This window comes from Oncorhynchus mykiss, chromosome 21 (assembly GCF_057628025.1).
Source record: "Oncorhynchus mykiss isolate SJ-2025 chromosome 21, ASM5762802v1, whole genome shotgun sequence".
In the NCBI taxonomy this organism is placed as follows: Eukaryota; Metazoa; Chordata; class Actinopteri; order Salmoniformes; family Salmonidae; genus Oncorhynchus; species Oncorhynchus mykiss.
Genome location: NC_143042.1, coordinates 23,364,230 through 23,381,833, shown reverse-complemented (window position 1 = coordinate 23,381,833; position 17,604 = coordinate 23,364,230). Strand labels below are relative to the sequence as shown.

Sequence of the window (17,604 nt, the reverse complement as noted above, 5' to 3'; positions counted from 1 at the left end):
AAAGTTCTTCCACACTGATCTCAACAAATAATTTCTGTATGGACCTCACTTTGTGCACGGAGGCATTGTCATGCTGAAAGAAGGAAAGGCCTTCCCAAAACTGTTGCCCCACAAAGTTGGAAGCACAGAATTGTCTAGAATGCTGTAGCATTAAGATTTCCCTTCACCGGAACTAAGGGGCCTAGCCTAAACCATGAAAACCATCCCAGACCATTATTTTTCCACCACCAAACTTTAGTTGGCACTATGCAGTCGGGCAGGTAGCGTTCTCCTGGCATCCGTCATGCCCAGATTCGTCCTTCGGACTGCCAGATGGTGAAGCGTGATTCATCACTCCAGAAAACACATTTGCACTGCTCCAGAGTCCAATGGCGGCGAGCTTTACATCACTCCAGCTGACACTTGGCATTGAGCATGGGCTCTTAGGCTTGCTGCTCGGCCATGGAAACCCATTTCATTAAGCTCCCGACGAACAGTTATTGTGCTGACGTTGCCTCCAGAGGCAGTTTGGAACTCAGTAGTGAGTATTGCAACCGAGGACAGACAGCTTTTTTTGACAGGTGTGGCTGATATAGCCGAAGCCACTAATTTGAAGGGGTGTCCACATACTTTTGGTAATGGAGTGGAATTGTCTTGAATCAGCTAGACTCATTTCAGCAACCACTAAACAGCTGAACAGGGCCTTAATTTGTTGGCTGGGGAAGAAAAGTGATGTTAAGTAGCCAACAGTACGGCATGTTCTTTACTGAAAATGTCAGTATTGTCCAAATTAATTTGATGGTTTATGTGAATAAAAGTATGACAAGGGATCTGGATTTCCTTCTACACGTCACTCATTTTTTTTAAATGTCAAATTACTTAGTAGCAATATCTAACAGCAGGAAGGCATTGTGTAGCCTAGTTTATTGAGGAACATTTATGTCATTGGACACAATAACATGCGTCATAAGGTTAAAGTATTTATTGAGTTACTCATTGGTTGTTGTCATTCATTACACAAACATGGGTGTTACAGTATGTAAAAAATAAAATAAAAACTACTAAAGTAGGCCGTTTCGATTGATTCCACCTCTGCCCCTCCCTTTGTTTCTTTCTGGCAATCAATGTCAGACTGAACATCTCGCACAATAACCAACACCACTGCTCCCCAACAGGAGGAGACCCAGTTATAGGGTCTTTGTTCCTGCGCTCCCGACAGGAAGTGAACAGAACAGTGCTTCAAGAAAGTGCAAATGGAGGATAAAGCCAACACTTTTTGATCGTAGTACAACAGCTGCAACACATGAATCCAATGAGGGTACATAGTCATACTGGTTCACACAGCACCTAGCACGGAAACAACACAGTAACCTCATCCTACAAAAGGAAAGGGGGGGAGGTGAAAGGCAGAATGTATACCAGTAGATTAAGATGAAAGGGAGATGGACACAGTAGATCGGAGGACGGGTGGAACTAGGTCTGGGATTGCCTGCATCGGGAACGGAGGGAGAAAGGGTAGCTGTGCGTCTCTAGACGTCCTTGAGGTCCTTCTGGATGCCCCAGAGTGTGTCTGCACTTTTCTTCAGCTGGCCCACCTCAGCGTCGGTCAGGGTCATGTTGATCACGCTGCCCACTCCGTTGCTGTTCAGCACGCATGGCAGGGACAGGAACACCTCCTCGCCAATACCATACATGTCCTGGGGAAGCAAAACACAGCTGTCAGTCATCATCACAAAGAAATGTGTGTGTTAGCTTCACTCTCTCGCTCTTTGTGTGTGTGTTTACATGCACATAATGTGTAACTGTGCATGTGTCTGCACGCATGTGTGTGTGTTCTCCCGTCACCTTGACCATGGTGGAGACAGGGTGGATCCTGCTCATGTTCTTGATGATGCTCTCAGTGAGATCAGCCACACTCAGGCCGATGGCCCAGTTGGTATACCCCTTCAGCTTGATCACCTCATAGGCACTGGAGGAGCACACAAAATAATCACTGTCAGTCAGCATCTACGTCCAACTGTTGACATCTTGAACAGGTAAAACTCTCATCAGGTGCATGAACGTTAACTCAAATAAAAGGTTAATGCAAAATACAAATGTGAGGGCGGGCTTTGATACTTATTCTAGTATACAATGTCAGTAGAACTCGTTATATTAATGATACCAAAAATTAGCCCAGCCTGATCTCATCCTTATTTTAGCCCTTACACCTTGACAGCTCCAGTAGATATGAATGAATCAGAAGGTGGTGAGCAGTACGGTGGAAACTCTAGCTGTACTACGAGTGCTAGGTGAGTCAGAGGTACATATTTAGACTCTGGATGGAGCTGGGGATAGGTCTGGGGTATTTACCTGTCAACCACTTCCTTATGGGTGGCCTTCCAGTCCTCCTTGTCTCCGTCAAGGCCAAACTCTGGGTTCAGCTTCTGCAGGTTGACTCCAGCTACGCTGACACCGCTCCACACAGGGACTAACACATACAGAGATATTTATTATTTTACCCAGAAAATAATCAGGATTTCCTTCTTGTTTTTTTTTTTTAAACACACGCAGAGTCAACTCACTCATTATTTCTGACAGAGATGGATGTGGATGTGCAGAGTGATGTAACAATGCCAAAACAAGTACTTTTGTTTTAAAAGCTGTTAAAGCTGCCAAATGGGTGTGGCTTACTAGGTGTGACAAGAAGTTCACACATGCGCTCAGATTCCCACTAAAGTATGCACTCCACTGACATCATCATCATCCCTACCCACCGCTGGTGTCTCCGTGCTCTACCAGGACCAATCACCATCATCCCTACCCACCGCTGGTATCGCCGTGCTCTACCAGGACCAATCACCATCATCCCTACCCACCGCTGGTATTGCCGTGCTCTAGCAGGACCAATCACCATCATCCCTACCCACCGCTGGTATCGCCGTGCTCTACCAGGACCAATCACCATCATCCCTACCCACCGCTGGTATCGCCGTGCTCTACCAGGACCAATCACCATCATCTCTACCCACCGCTGGTATCGCCGTGCTCTAGCAGGACCAATCACCATCATCCCTACCCACCGCTGGTATCGCCGTGCTCTACCAGGACCAATCACCATCATCCCTACCCACCGCTGGTATCGCCGTGCTCTACCAGGACCAATCACCATCATCCCTACCCACCGCTGGTATCGCCGTGTTCTCCCAGCACCCATCCGTTGAAGCTGGTGGCATGGATGCCCAGGCGCTCAGCCATCAGAAAACGGAAGCGGGCGGAGTCCAGGTTGGTGCCGCTGCCGATGACACGGTGTTTGGGCAGGCCGCTCAACTTCCATGTCACATAGGTCAGCACATCCACTAGGGGTAGGGAGACACAGGGATAGAGTTAGGGATATGGTCAAACACACACACACACACACACCCTTGACAACATTAATGACTGACTGCCCATCCCTGCCACCCACTGTTGTCACAGTGCCCTCTTATCTTGAATTGTGGAGTGGTGTGATACTGTAGCAGTTGGTAAGGGTGGAATGTTGGAACTGGGTTGGCCAATGCAATCTATGGGATAATGATGGAAACAATTTACCTTGTGTCCAAGATTAAAATTGTCAGTGTGTGTGTACCTGGGTTGGACACCACGATAAGGGTGCAGTTGGGGGAGTGTTTGACGATCTGGGGGATGATGTGTTTGAAGATGTTGACGTTCCTCTGGACCAGGTTGAGCCTGCTCTCTCCCTCCTGCTGACGCACGCCAGCGGTCACAACCACGATGCGGGAGTTTGCAGTCACGGCATAGTCTGGACAGAGATTGGGAAAGAGCAATTGAATTACGTAGACTTTTCCCATTTAGCAGGGGGGAAAAAACATCTAAATGGCAATCAATGAAATGCAATCAACCTTAAACTGGTTTCAAAACAAGCTGCATTACATTTTCAATGGCAAAATACATTCATTGCTCTGAACCACTCCAGTGGCACACACACAAGGGGGATTCTCTTACCTTTGTCGGCGACTATCTTAGATGTCTTTAGGAAGAGGCTGCCGTGCTGCAGGTCCATCATCTCTCCCTTCAGCTTATCCTCCATCACGTCAACCAGAGCCAGCTCATCAGCCAAGTCCTACAGGAAGGAGGAGGTGGTAGGGGTGGAAAGAAGGGCCAGAAGGATAGTTTGGCCACGAATACCTGGTATTTACTTAGAAATGATATGGTAAAATCCACAACTACAACCAGCCCACGTAATAACTGAGTGGTAACTATTTGTTGGTGTCAGAATAGTAGTAGTAATTCAGAGGTAAAGTACTAATAAACACAATAGTAAGGGTAGTAATGCAGTTGTAAAGTAACAGTACGACATCTTACCCTGAGGAGGATGCTGACGGCACAGGCCATGCCCACCATGCCCACCCCAACCACGGTCACTTTGTTCCTGGGGGGCTCAGCAGGGCCGCTGGCCATGGGGGTGATCAACTTCTGCATCACAGACGACATGATTCACAACGCTGGAGGAGGGAGAGAAGGAAGGAGAGAGTTTAGCCTTTAGTCTAGTTAATTAAGGTGAGTGTACTTGAGAGAAAATACATATTCAAAGAGAAACCTGGTCCAAGATTAAAGTGTGTGAAATTTGTGTGAGGTAATCATGCTCTTGCCTCAACATTGAGCACGCTCTTTTAGTCCAGTCATAGGCTTAATCTGTCTGGGAATCTAGCCCAAGGAATGCATTTCTTAAGCCAATCAAACAAACACCGCTGTATTTAATTGATTTACTCCAGACGGAGTCAAAACCAATATCCTAGTCAAACGTGGGTTCAAATAAATGCATATTTAAGTTATTTTTTAAAATGTATTGTCAAAATCAGCTACTTTTGAAAGTATTTTCAAATAAACTTCTGATATATAGCCTAAACTACTAACTTCCTAATACATTATTTCAAATACACCTAGGACCAAACAGACCTGGGTTCAAACGCATGAAGTATTTCAATATTTGAAAATGCATTCTGAATATTCAACTACTTGTAGCCTATTTTCAAAGAAAACATATCCAAATACTTGCTACAAAATGTCCTTGAAAGTAATTGAAATAGCCTACACTAAACAGTATCCTAAACTAGGCCTGTCCCTAGTGTTTGAGGCCAGGGGCCAAAGGTCTTGTTTAGACACGCATTTCGTAACCATTTGGAAACCATTTTGCATAGTGTATAGTGGGTTTAAGGTCACGTTTCTAAAATGTCCTCCGATTGTTTTCCATAGCTACTACAGTGCAGTTAGTGAATATTGCTTGATATACTGTAGCCCAATTTAAGACTAGTAAACTGGCATTGCTTCAAACCATTGGTCAACTTCAGTCCTGCTGCTTTGGCAGGCAACCAACCGCAGACCAACAGTAGAATACAGCTTCAAACACTTATAGGAGAGGATCTTTGGAATCAAAAGCCTGGACATCCTACCATTACAACCTTCCTTACTGAGCAGTCCCTACCAAGGAAACACACGAGTAATAAGTTAACCATCAAATCCCAAGGACAATAATTATGTCCTTTCGTCATTTTACTAGAATATTCTGGCTAGACATACGGAACAATATAAAGCAACAGCTAGGCCAGGGTGATTTCCTAAGGCAATCACAATGACCGGACATTGCCTGGTTATCAAACTAACAATATTGATCAAACAGGATACTTGCTTTGTCTGGCAAGGTTCCTTGCCGCCAGATACAGGCACCACCAAGTAGTGATCATGCCAGGCTAGGATAAAGCAGAGCAGGCCAATGCAAGGCCTACCACAGATCAAAGGCAGCAGGGAGACATCCTACTTCCACAGGCCCAGATTTAGCTACTTTGTCCTTATCCAACCAGGAGGTCCCCTTGAGGTTCTCCTGGACCAGAGAATACACAGTAACCCCCCCCCCCCAAAAAAAGGGTCCGATAAACACGCACCTTTGAGGTCACCCTAATCCTCATCTATAGGCCCGACTCAAAATCATAATCCACAAAACCCACTGCCCCCTCCATCTGCTGCTGAGGTGTAATCGCAGACATAAATCGCAAATATCTAGACTATTGCATGTCCAAGCGAGAGGCAGTTACAACAGTTGGCAAACAATTCAAAAGTTAATTTGTCACATGCGTGTTAAACAACAGGTGTAGACTAAGTAAGCATTTCCCTTTTACTCTACACCGGTTGTTTACAAAGCATATGACGAATAACTTTTGATTTGTGTTGTTTACCAACAGTGGCTTTAATCCTCCATCAGAAGCTAAAAAGGATACTAGAGTCCAGAGACAGAACAGTGACAAAGGTCATGCAACAGTGTTGTTACAATTTGACCTGAATAGAATTTCAGCTGAAGACACCTGTTCTAACACAGCCGGATGTGATTGGTAATAGTAATGTTATTGCGATTCTCAAATATTAAAACAGTGATAAATGTCTTAATATATTTTAATCTTCTGTAAAAGGAAGGATATTTTAGGGTGATTCTTCACAAGGAGAACTATATATATATATTATATATATATATATGACATATTTCTCAATTATGCTTTAATATGTAATTAATTGAATCTGCAAAATCTGTGACATTTTAAGACTCCATAATGTTCCATCTGTAGGTGTGACAAAGCGAAATGTAGTACCTACAGATACTACAAAGCCTTCTCTCTTACTCTGTAATTAGTAGTATGTTTATTTCAATAACACTTTTGACATTAATAAACATATTTGGCAAAAGTTGTAATATATTGTTGAACATAATATATACTCTACCGGTATATCAAAGTTCCGGAGTGGGATCTCTGCTAGTTTTAAAGTTAAGGCCCATTGTATACAGAGAAATTGGCATAGTAGGCAATCGCAGACCTCCTTTTGCTCACATCGTCGCACATCCTGCAAGTCACCAGCAGAGGGCAACCATTTTGAATCCATTTTCACATTCACTTTGTTGGTAATGTTTACAAATTGGATCATAACTAAAAGTAGCAGAGATGGATTAACGGCATAGCAAACATCACTCCAGTGTTCCAATGGCACGTTGTTTTAGATAATCTAAGTTTATCATTTTAAAAAGGCTAATTGATCATTAGAAAAACCTATTGCGGGCCTCCCGGGTGACACAGTGGTTAAGGGCGCTGTACTGCAGCGCCAGCTGTGCCATCAGAGACTCTGGGTTTGCGCCCAGGTAACCGGCCGCGACCGGGAGGTCCGTGGGGCGATGAACAATTGGCCTAGCGTTGTCCGGGTTAGGGAGGGCTTGGCCGGTAGGGATGTCCTTGTCTCATCGCGCACCAGCGACTCCAGTGGCGGGCCGGGTGCAGTGCGCACTAACCAAGGTTGCCAGGTGCACAGTGTTTTCTCCGACACATTGGTGCGGCTGGCTTCCGGGTTGGATGCGCGCTGTGTTAAGAAGCAGTGCGGCTTGGTTGGGTTGTGTATCGGAGGATGCATGACTTTCAACCTTCGTCTCTCCCGAGCCCGTACGGGAGTTGTAGCGATGAGACAAGATAGTAGCTACTAAAACAATTGGATACCATGAAATTGGGGAGAAAAAGGGGTAAAAAATAAAAATAAAAATAAACTTTAAAAAAAAAACTATTGCAACTATGTTAGCACAGCTGAAAACTGTTGTTCTGATAAAATAATCAATACAACTGGCCTTTAGACTAGTTGAGAATCTGGAGCATCAGCATTTGTGGGTTCAAAAAGGCTCAAAAAGGCCAGAAACAAAGACCTTTCTTCTGAAACTCGTCAGTCTATTCTTGTTCTGAGAAATTATGGCTATTTCCATGTGAGAAACTGCCAAGGAAACTGATTGTGTACTACTCCCTTCACAGAACAGCGCATACTGGCTCTAACCAGAATAGAAAGAGGAATGGGGGGCCCGGGTGCACAACTGAGCAAGAGGACAAGTAGATTAGAGTGTCTAGTTTGAGAAACAGACACCTCAAGTCCTCAACTGGCAGCTTCATTAAATAGTATTCATAAAACACCAGTCTCAAAGTCAACCGTGAAGAGGCTTTTACCTGGGGCGACAGGTAGCCTAGTGGTTAGAGCGTTGGGCCAGTAAGCGAAAGGTTGCTAGATCAAATCCCCAAGCTGACAAGTTTTTAAAAAATCTATCATTCTGCCCCTGATCAAGGCAGTTAACCCACTGTTCCTAGGTTGTCATTGTAAATAACAATTTGTTCTTAACTGACTTGCCTAGTTAAAAAATGGTTAAACGATTTTAAATAGAGGCGACTCCAGGATGCTGGCCTTCTAGGCAGAGGTCCAGTGTCTGTTCTTTTGCCCATCTTAATATTTTATTTTTATTGGCCAGTCTGAGATGGGCAAAGTTGCAAAGAAAAAGCCATATCTCAGACTGGCCAATAAAAATAAAAGATTAAGATGGGCAAAAGAACACAGAACACATTCCTGCAACCCGGAGTCGCCTCTTCACTGTCGACGTCTTTCTATTCTGTTAGAGCCAGAAGGGCTGTTCTGTGAAGGGAGTAGTACACAGCGTTGTATGAGATGGAATAGCCTTCATTTCTCAGAACAAGAATAGACTGACGAGTTTCAGAAGAAAGGTTTTTGTTTCTGGCCATTTTGTGCCTGTAATGGAAGCCACAAATGCTGACGCTCCAGATACTCAACTAGTCTAAAGGCCAGTTTTACTGCTTCTTTAACTCAGAACAGTTTCCAGCTGTGCTAACATATTGCAAAAGGGTTTTCTAATGATCAATTGGCCTTTTAAAATGATAAACTTGGATTAGCTAAAACAACGTGCCATTGGAACACAGGAGTGATGGTTGCTGATAATGGACCTCTGTACGCCTATGTAGATATTCCATTTAAAAAATAAAAAATGTTCCAGCTACAATAGTCATTTACAACATTAACAATGTCTGCACTGTATTTCTGATCAATTTGATGTTATTGTAAATTGTATGTAATGTAAACATTTTTTTATTTATTTTTTAAATGCTATTTAAATTTTCTGCATTAAACTATGTAGAATATTGGCCTTGTTGGAAACTACAACTCCCTACTACGTCGCACAGTTCACACTGGATCTGATTTATCTCTAGAGAAACTGTGCAATATGCACATTGAGCTCACAGAAAAACTACATGGAATTCAAATTGAACCACTTCAATTAGTTGTTTAAAAACTAACAAAAATATTAGTTAACCTGTTGAGTGTACGGGGCAGTATTTTTATGTTTGGATGAAAAACATACCCAAATGAAACTGCCTATTTCTCAGGCCCAGAATCTAGAATATGCATATAATTGTCAGATTAGGATAGAAAACACTGAAGTTTCCAAAACTGTCAAAATTTTGTCTGTGAGTATAACAGAACTGATATTGCAGGCGAAAACCTGAGGAAAATCCAACAAGGAAGTGCCTAAGAGAAACGAATCTCCCTGTTCCATTGCATACCTTCCCTCCATTTATATGTATATCAACCATATTCCTTTCTCTATGGCTTCCACATGGTGTGAACAGTCTTTAGACATAGTTTCAGGCTTTTATTCTGAAAAATTAGCGAGAACGATCACATCGCGTCAGTGGATGGCTGGGTACCAGCAGAGTTTTGCATGTGCAATAGCTTGGAGCAGACATTTTCTCTCTCTCTCCTATTGAAATAGCTACAGTCCGGGTTGAAATATTATCGATTATTTATTGTAAAAACAACCTGAGGATTGGTTATAAACATTTGATATGTTTCTACAAACTTTACGGATACTATTTGGAATTTTCGTCTGCCCCGTCGTGACCACTCGAGCCTGTGGATTTCTGAACAAAACGTGCCAACCAAATGGAGGTATTTTGGATATAAAAAATAATCTTCATAGAACAAAAGTAACATTTATTGTGTAACTGGGAGTCTCGTGAGTGCAAACATCCGAAGATCATCAAATGTAAGCGATTCATTTGATTGCTTTTCTGACTTTTGTGACCAATCTACTTTGCTGCTAGCTGTTTGTAATGTTTTGTCTGCTGAGAGAGATGTCCTAACATAAATGCTTGGATAGCTTTTGCTGTAAAGCTTTTTTTTAAAAATCTGACACGCCAGGTGGATTAACAACAAGCTAAGCTGTGTTTTGCTATATTGCACTTGTGATTTCATGAAAATGTAATCTTTTTTTGTAATTTCATTTGAATTTGGCCCTCTGCAATTCAGCGGATGTTGACGAAAATGATCCCGGTAATGGGATGGGTGCGCCAAGAAATTAATCGTTCTGCACAACTGGTTGTAGTTATCATGTGCCAGGTTCAACCAGTTAGTAAGTCAGACATTTTTTTGTTTCCTAGTTCCAACTAGCCAGTGAACAAGGCGATAGTTTGTTGATGTTTTTTAAAGGACGTATTGGGGTGTTTTTGGAGCCTTTGTTCATGTTTTCTGTGCCCCTACAACTACTGCTGAACAAGCATGAGGAAGGATATCGCTGTTGGGGTAAGTTTTTAAAAAACAGTGAAATAGCAACAACAAAAGTCTATAACATGCCACTTACATCAAAAATAAGGATTTGGTTCAAATAGAGTAAACTTCTCCTTTAAACAATCCCAGACCTCTTTTAGGAGTGCACATTCAGCAAATCACAAGCAGAGGGAGTTCCCTTTAAATCAATTTGCCCATTCCCAGTGTTGGTGGTGCTCATAACATTTATCATTACTTAAAAGTTGAAGAGCACCCACTCTGGAAATGTCATGTACTTGTACAGTACATCGTTTTAAACAATATGAACAAAATCAAGAAGGGTACTTGAGATAATGTGACAAAATGTATTTCAGAATCTAGACATCCACATTTTAGAGCACACTAAGAACCATAATGGGTTCCGTGTGGCTCAGTTGGTAGAGCATGGTGCGCGTGTAGCTACGGAAAAATGTAAGCAGTCATTACTGACTTAGTTGCTCTGGATAAGTGTCTGCTAAATTACTCAAATGTAAATGTATAATGACACCAAGATGTCTGTATCATAGGGTCTTTCAAGAGGCATGTATGGGGGGGAAAAATGGCCTAAATTGGCCTCATGATCTTCTCAAGTGGTTTATGATACAAATGTAAAAAGAATATCAAACATTCTTCCTCCCAATTAAGTTTTTACGTGAGAATTGCCTGACCAGTCTGAGATACCAAAAATATATATGTTTGGGCCTTGCTGTCGTGGACTCGCCCTACAGAGGCCTATTAATATTAATAGGCTTGATCATGTTAAAAATATTGAAGCTTCAAGATGTCGGACATGCAATAACTGATATCACAATAGGTAAATTATAATTCCCTAAAACAACCGTAGCTATATCCTTGTAGGCCAATGTTTAATACCCTTTTGTAATCACATTGAGGCAATAGTCCTATCGTCTTTAATGGCCGGATGCTTTTTTGTGTTTTACACTGGTCGGCTGCAAGGTGGCAGAACATCTATAACATTAGACAAACGAGGTGGAGGTTGTCACAGTCCATTAACAATCTGCACAGTTCAAACCAATATTCATGTCGTCAGTCAATCATTAACCACGTCTTCAAATGACATTCCGTAATACAAGAACTTTGTCACGTTCAAGACGGAGTCGCTCACGAAGCTCAACGAGGAAAAAGTAAGTTTCCTGTCAAATTAGCGACATCCACCCCTTTAACGACAACCGCTATTAAAGGGAGCTAAGCCACCTCGCTAAAACACAGCACGCTATTAGGCTTCGCGTAGCCTACATCGTCTATTCTAAATGTCAAATACCAAACCATGTAGGAATATCAAGAACATTATTCAGGCTATTGCAACCAGGTTGCAAGCTACAAAACGTATCCAAAAAGTGTGTGTAGGCCTACGTGCATTTTTGAGCATACACCGAAGTGATGAGTCAGTCGTGCGTCACATGACACATAATCGAAAACTATGATAGCAATTCACTCAAAGTCAAAGCAAACACCGGCGGTAGCTACATACATACCTTTTGCATATATTTTAAAGATCGGTTATATCCCTTTTTGGTCCTAAGAGGCAGGCAATTGAAGCAGCGTCGACAGTCAGGTAGTGAGAGGACGTGATGACTTCACTTATGGAGTTCGGGGTTTAACGGGTTTTTAGCCAAAGAGGAGGATGCAAAGTAGGGCTTCACCACTGGCTGAGTTTGACACGGAAAGAATATCAATTGTATCCTCCTCGCGTCCTCTCTCCTCGCCTCCTCAAAACCCATTGGAGGAGAAGGTCAGAGGAGCGGCACCTCTGGCTTTTTCATCCAATGGGTTTTGAGAAGGCAAGGATGAGGAGAGAGGACGTGTAGACTATGCTGGTGAAAAAACTCACATCTGAGCAAGAGACAGATGAGAGCGTAATGTTCTTTTCTGAAATCTCTATTAAATAATTCGAAAGATTTAGTCACTTCTAAGTAGTTGTTTCAACTATATAGGAAGTTGACACAACTTGACATTTGAAGGCAGCCAGGTTACAAACATTAGTAAATTAAAACAACTAAAAGTTATGTTTTTCTGACTATCAAATACTTGTCCTCTCCACTTGGTAATTTGTCAAAACAACTTGAATAGCTTTGTTAGACAACTAAAAACATCAGTTGAAGCACATTGATTTGACTAAAAGTATCAAGTTCACTCAACAAGTTATTAAATCCAACTTGTCAGTTCCACTTACTTAACTAGGTTGAAGTAACTTTAGATTGGGTTAACTCAACACGAAATCCAAATTGTACTTAAAAATGTTAAGGCCGCCAGGTTACAAACTTTTTTTTACAGTAACATACAGTCAACCTTTGTCATTCCCTCGCAGTGTGATGTGTAAAGGGTATAGTACGATGATGTAATATTGCAAGGGTCTAAGGGTCTCTTATTGTAACTACTGCAACAGGTCCAATAGTCACTCGGTCAACTGGAGAGAGAGGGGTGATGATGTCAATAAAACCAGACAGTGGACAGACGATAGACACTGCCTGTTTCCTGTACAGACAACGCCCTGCCGCTAGGATGTTTACTTTGGCTCAGTGCTCACATTGTTTGTCCTCCCCTTTGTCATGTTTTAGTGTTCCCAGTTTTTGGAGGGATTATGTAGGTGGAGGAAAACATTTATTTAAATCATGTTGTGCATTTTTATGATGACGTTTAAGGATCGGACCCTTTTTTCAATTTTTGCCTAAAATGACATACCCAAATCTAACTGCCTGTAGCTCAGGACCTTTAGCAAGGACATGCATATTCTTGATACCAATTGAAAGGAAATACTTTGAAGTTTGTGGAAATGTGAAATGAATGTAGGATAATATAACACATTAGATCTGGGAAAAGATAATACAAAGAAAAAAACATGCGTTTTCTATTTTATATTTTTTCCATCATCTTTGAAATGCAAGAGAAAGGCCATTATATCACTTAGGAGTATAGGTGCAATTTAGATTTTGGCCACTAGATGGTAGCATTGTGTGTAAAAAGTTTTAGACTGATCCAATGAACCATTGCATTACTGTTCAAAATGTTGTATCAAGTCTGCCCAAATGTGCCGAATTGATCAGTTCATATATTTTCAAGTACATAACTATAGAGAACATACAAAAATGATATGGTAATCCAAAAAATGTAGTTTACATACTCCCAGGGATGTCATAAATTATGGATAATTAGCTTCCCTACAGGATAGACACTAACCTTCACACATCTAGAGGGGGCAGACACAGCAGGGATTCAAACTGTAGAACCCAGTTCCTACATTTGAATATAGACATTTATTTTATCAAACAAAACTATGCTACATTTTATCTCTGGGACCCTCAGGATGACAAATCAGAGCAAGATTACTGAATGTAAGTACATTATTTACCTTCAGAAGTGAATGTATCAAACCAGTTGCCGTGATAAAACTTTTTGTTGTTGTGCAGTCTTCTCAAACAATAACATGGTATTTCTTTCACTGTAATAGCTACTGTAAATTGGACAGTGCAGTTAGATTAACAAGAATTTAAGCTTTCTGCCCATATAAGACGTCTATGTCCTGGGAAATGTTCTTTTTACTTACAACATTAGCACGTTAGCACAACCGTACTTTAGCACAACCGTCTCGCGGGGGGGGGGGCACCGATCCCGTAGAGGTTAACATAGACCTATGGTAAAACTACTACATTTCTACTGTACTAGCCTAAGGTTTTGGTGTTCCATTTCACGGTGTTCCATTCCACTCTGCTATATCTATTCCACTGTTCTCCAACAGATTAATTTAATAGAGGGGTAAACTCATGTATCACATACTGTATTAGATGGCTATTCTCCCTCCCTCTCCTGATGTTGCTGCAATCCTATGAATCTCACACATGAAGCCGCAGCACCCAATGGGGTTTAAGTCACTCCTATATTCTCAGCCAATGGGGTGTGAGGACACTGATCCTGTTAAGGACATCCAGTCAGCTGCAGCAATGGCATTGTTTGGTGAACATGCAAGCAGGGGGCGTTTAGTGTGGTGCAGCAAGCTCTCTCCCTCCCTCTATTCCTCTCTCTCTGTCTGTCTTTTTTTTGTCCCCCTCCCACCTCCCTTGTCTCTATCTTTACATCTCCCTCTCTCCCACCTCTTCTCTCTCACTCCCTCTCTCCCTGTCAGATGTCCTTATCATCACACACACGGTGGGTACATGTGACTACAGGACACAATGACACACAATCCAGTCCAACCATTAACAAGGTCATGAGCGGTAGCAAATCTGGTTGTAATGTGAAGCACTTGAGATTCTATTTCAATTTATCCCCTAAAATATGTGTAATGAATTTGATGGGAGCGGGTAATATGACAGAAAAGGCCAACCTCTGTATGTTAAAAATGCTTTATCTGCCTTCCCAATGAAAACTAGTTTGAGAAGTCTAACATATTTTACAGAAAATAGATGAATGCTTCTGGACGATGCACCATGCTGCGTTGTTGACAACATGACCGAGCAGCTCAGATTACTGTTAGATTTGAGAAGGGCGCTCCTCCTTCACCGCTTTTGCCTGTTCACGTAACGGGCCATAGACCGGTGCCCCAGGGATCAGTATAATCCAATCTGCCCAATGATAGCCATTGTTCCTTCTATTAAAGGACACATGAGTCAAAACTTAACCTTCAAAACACAAAAGATGGGCACCGTAACCAGATTAGATTTCCCTTAGTCTGACTGTGTATGGTAAATATAGATGTTCTCAATGTAATGAAGGACAATTATTTTGCATTCACACATTGGATAATTTACCTCTCTTGGCCACAATCCCTGAAAGTGTTTCACACAACTATATCACCAAGTGCCATGATCAATGAGAAACACTAGTCACATGATGCATGTGTTTTACCTCACGTTCCCTACATAGTAAGTTAGCTACTGCTTTATACTACACATGACAGAGGCCCATGAGGTTGGCCGGAGGTTGTTCACTACATAAGTTATAGGGGTACCATTTCGGATACACAAGACTCAGGCGCAGCCCACCCCCTAACTCGGCCCAGCTCGTGACACAGGAACACTGGCTACTGTTTCAGTGACCTCTCCAAGACCAGCACAAGGGCAGAGACACAATGGAGTAGACACACACACACTTCTGCATGACAGCACAAACATTCACACATGCGCACACACAGAGGAGGAAGGATATTCATATTAACTGTTTCCTGTGCTGTGGGTGCAATCCACTGTGGGTGCAATCCACTGTGGTGCAATCAAACAATGAAGAGACTGCAATAAGTGCCTGATATAAAATAGTTCCGATATCATCATTTCCAATATCTTGTGTTTCCATAGTACTATACCTTTGAAGCTTTTCAGGACTTCTCTCAACCATAGTAGTCTTCAGTTCCGCATTGGGTCTTCAGTTGTAATACTAAAATAACATTGAAGATAGAAGTGGAAAAACATTGGCAGGCCTGTCTCTCTGGGGATTATTGGGAGAACTGCCACTGATGGGCTGCAGCTGTCGTCACCTCAGTAGTCCACATAGATATATTAGGGACCAGGGTAAAAATAGCAAACCGAGCTTGTCCCCTCAGCAGCTATCCTTTTAGAGTTTACACCCCAGGACGATGTTAACTTGAGGAAATGTTGTGTTTATTCTATTTTACTGAGCCATTACTTTGTTCTTATATTTAATTTTTTTATTGTGTATCCGGTACATATGACGAATACAACTTATAAGGATAGTTATCTATAGCGGTACTGAGCATCTCTGGAATGTTAACTTGCTTGAGGTGGTAGTTAGTCCTGGGAAGTACATTACAAGTACTAATTGATTAAAGGAAAAGTGTATACATATGATGCATTAGGCTACATAACACCACAAGTAATAGTTAAGAAATTACTAAATTACTGACTGAATTAATCATACCATGATATCAACATCTGTAAAGCAATTTCAGAATTTTACACATTTGGGGGAATATATTCCATGCTCACCAACATCCCCCCTTTTTAAAATAATCACTTTTTTTTCTAACAGCAGTAGCAGCAGAGTACGTCTGAGTCATTACTATTTGAAAGCACTCAATGGTCACCAAGGGGCCACAAAGAAATGGGAATCCATTTCCCATGACCCCCCCTCAATCTCAACATTCCGCAGACCTGAGCTCCAGGTTTCACGAACACATCTCATTTCCTGGAATCATCGCTTCCATTCTGTCTTCCGCTTTCAGGGAACGGAAATGTGAAAAACCCATTATTAAAAGCAGCCAAATGGATTATAATGACATGGTTACTGAACACAATGCGGTCCGATTAACATTGGGAGGCTGTTGATGGGACGCATGCTTGATATACTAGTCCATTAGATACCCGCGAGCCTCAAGTAGTTCTGCTCGCCTCCTAGCCCTGCATCCAAATCACATACTATCAATGCTCACGCTTCCATTTCACAAAGCAGAATGACGCAGAGGCAATTTTGATGTTCTGACAGGATGCATTTTTAATAAATGGGGTCATCCTCTATCCAGGGACAGTCATCAGAAATGAGCATCACTAAATATTTTTTTTTGTATATCAAAGTAATACAAATGCAATCAATATTCTGGTCATCTGTTCTGACACAGGCTGTACATGGTATATAGCGCCCTCTAGTGTTTTAGAGAACAGAAACAAATCCTGCACTCATTTCTATGGGTATAGAGCTCCACAGAGGGTGTCATATCCACAAAACCTAGCAGTAAAACAGGGAAATGGTTCCAATTGTTTTTCCACCAATCATTTTTCCCCCAATGGGATTTTTAGAAACACTCAATATAAGGGCTGTGTTTCATGTAGGCTTACCCTGGAGTGAGGTTTTCATAACCATGTAAATATCTCCTGGACAATGTGACTTTTAGCAATCTGTTCAGCTTTCTTTACTCTGATCCCAAAATCCTAATCAGCATCAAAGTAGACATCATGCAAGACTACAAATTCCTGCAAGTCATCTCTAGATGACACTTTTGCCAACAGTTGTGTCAATTTAGAACTTGCACCAGACAGTACTCAGAATTGTTAATTTAAAAAATGTAGAGAATAAATGTCGAGCCTAGCTAACATAGCACATCCAGAGATTCTTACCTTTTCCGTGATTCGGCAATTTCGTCCAGATCATCGTGGCATTTGTAGTACTTTATGATAGCCACATTAGCATCTCATTTTTTTTGGGGGGGGGGTAAATACAGGCAAATATACTGAT

The 17,604-nt window shown here is 41.9% G+C and overlaps 1 protein-coding gene across 5 annotated transcripts; it reads right to left on the bottom strand.

Moving 5' to 3' along the window:
- Positions 1-946: 946 nt before the first annotated feature.
- Positions 947-16,787, bottom strand: LOC110500268 (L-lactate dehydrogenase B chain). 5 transcript variants are annotated; one of them, XM_090214302.1, is made up of 9 exons: positions 13,970-14,406; positions 13,775-13,876; positions 4,324-4,463; positions 3,964-4,081; positions 3,587-3,760; positions 3,144-3,317; positions 2,332-2,449; positions 1,825-1,948; positions 947-1,676 (listed from the first exon to the last, which is right to left on the bottom strand). In XM_090214302.1, the coding sequence occupies exons 3-9, from the start codon at positions 4,450-4,452 to the stop codon at positions 1,509-1,511; spliced, it is 1,005 nt and encodes a 334-aa protein (XP_090070428.1). In that variant the 5' UTR covers positions 4,453-4,463; positions 13,775-13,876; positions 13,970-14,406; the 3' UTR covers positions 947-1,508. The 5 variants fall into 5 exon arrangements, with proteins under 5 accessions (XP_090070428.1, XP_090070429.1, XP_036813575.1 ...); XM_090214303.1 differs by having other exon boundaries at positions 13,775-13,873; positions 13,970-14,275; XM_036957680.2 differs by lacking the exons at positions 13,775-13,876; positions 13,970-14,406 and adding an exon at positions 15,722-16,787.
- Between the last annotated feature and the right edge of the window lie 817 nt (positions 16,788-17,604).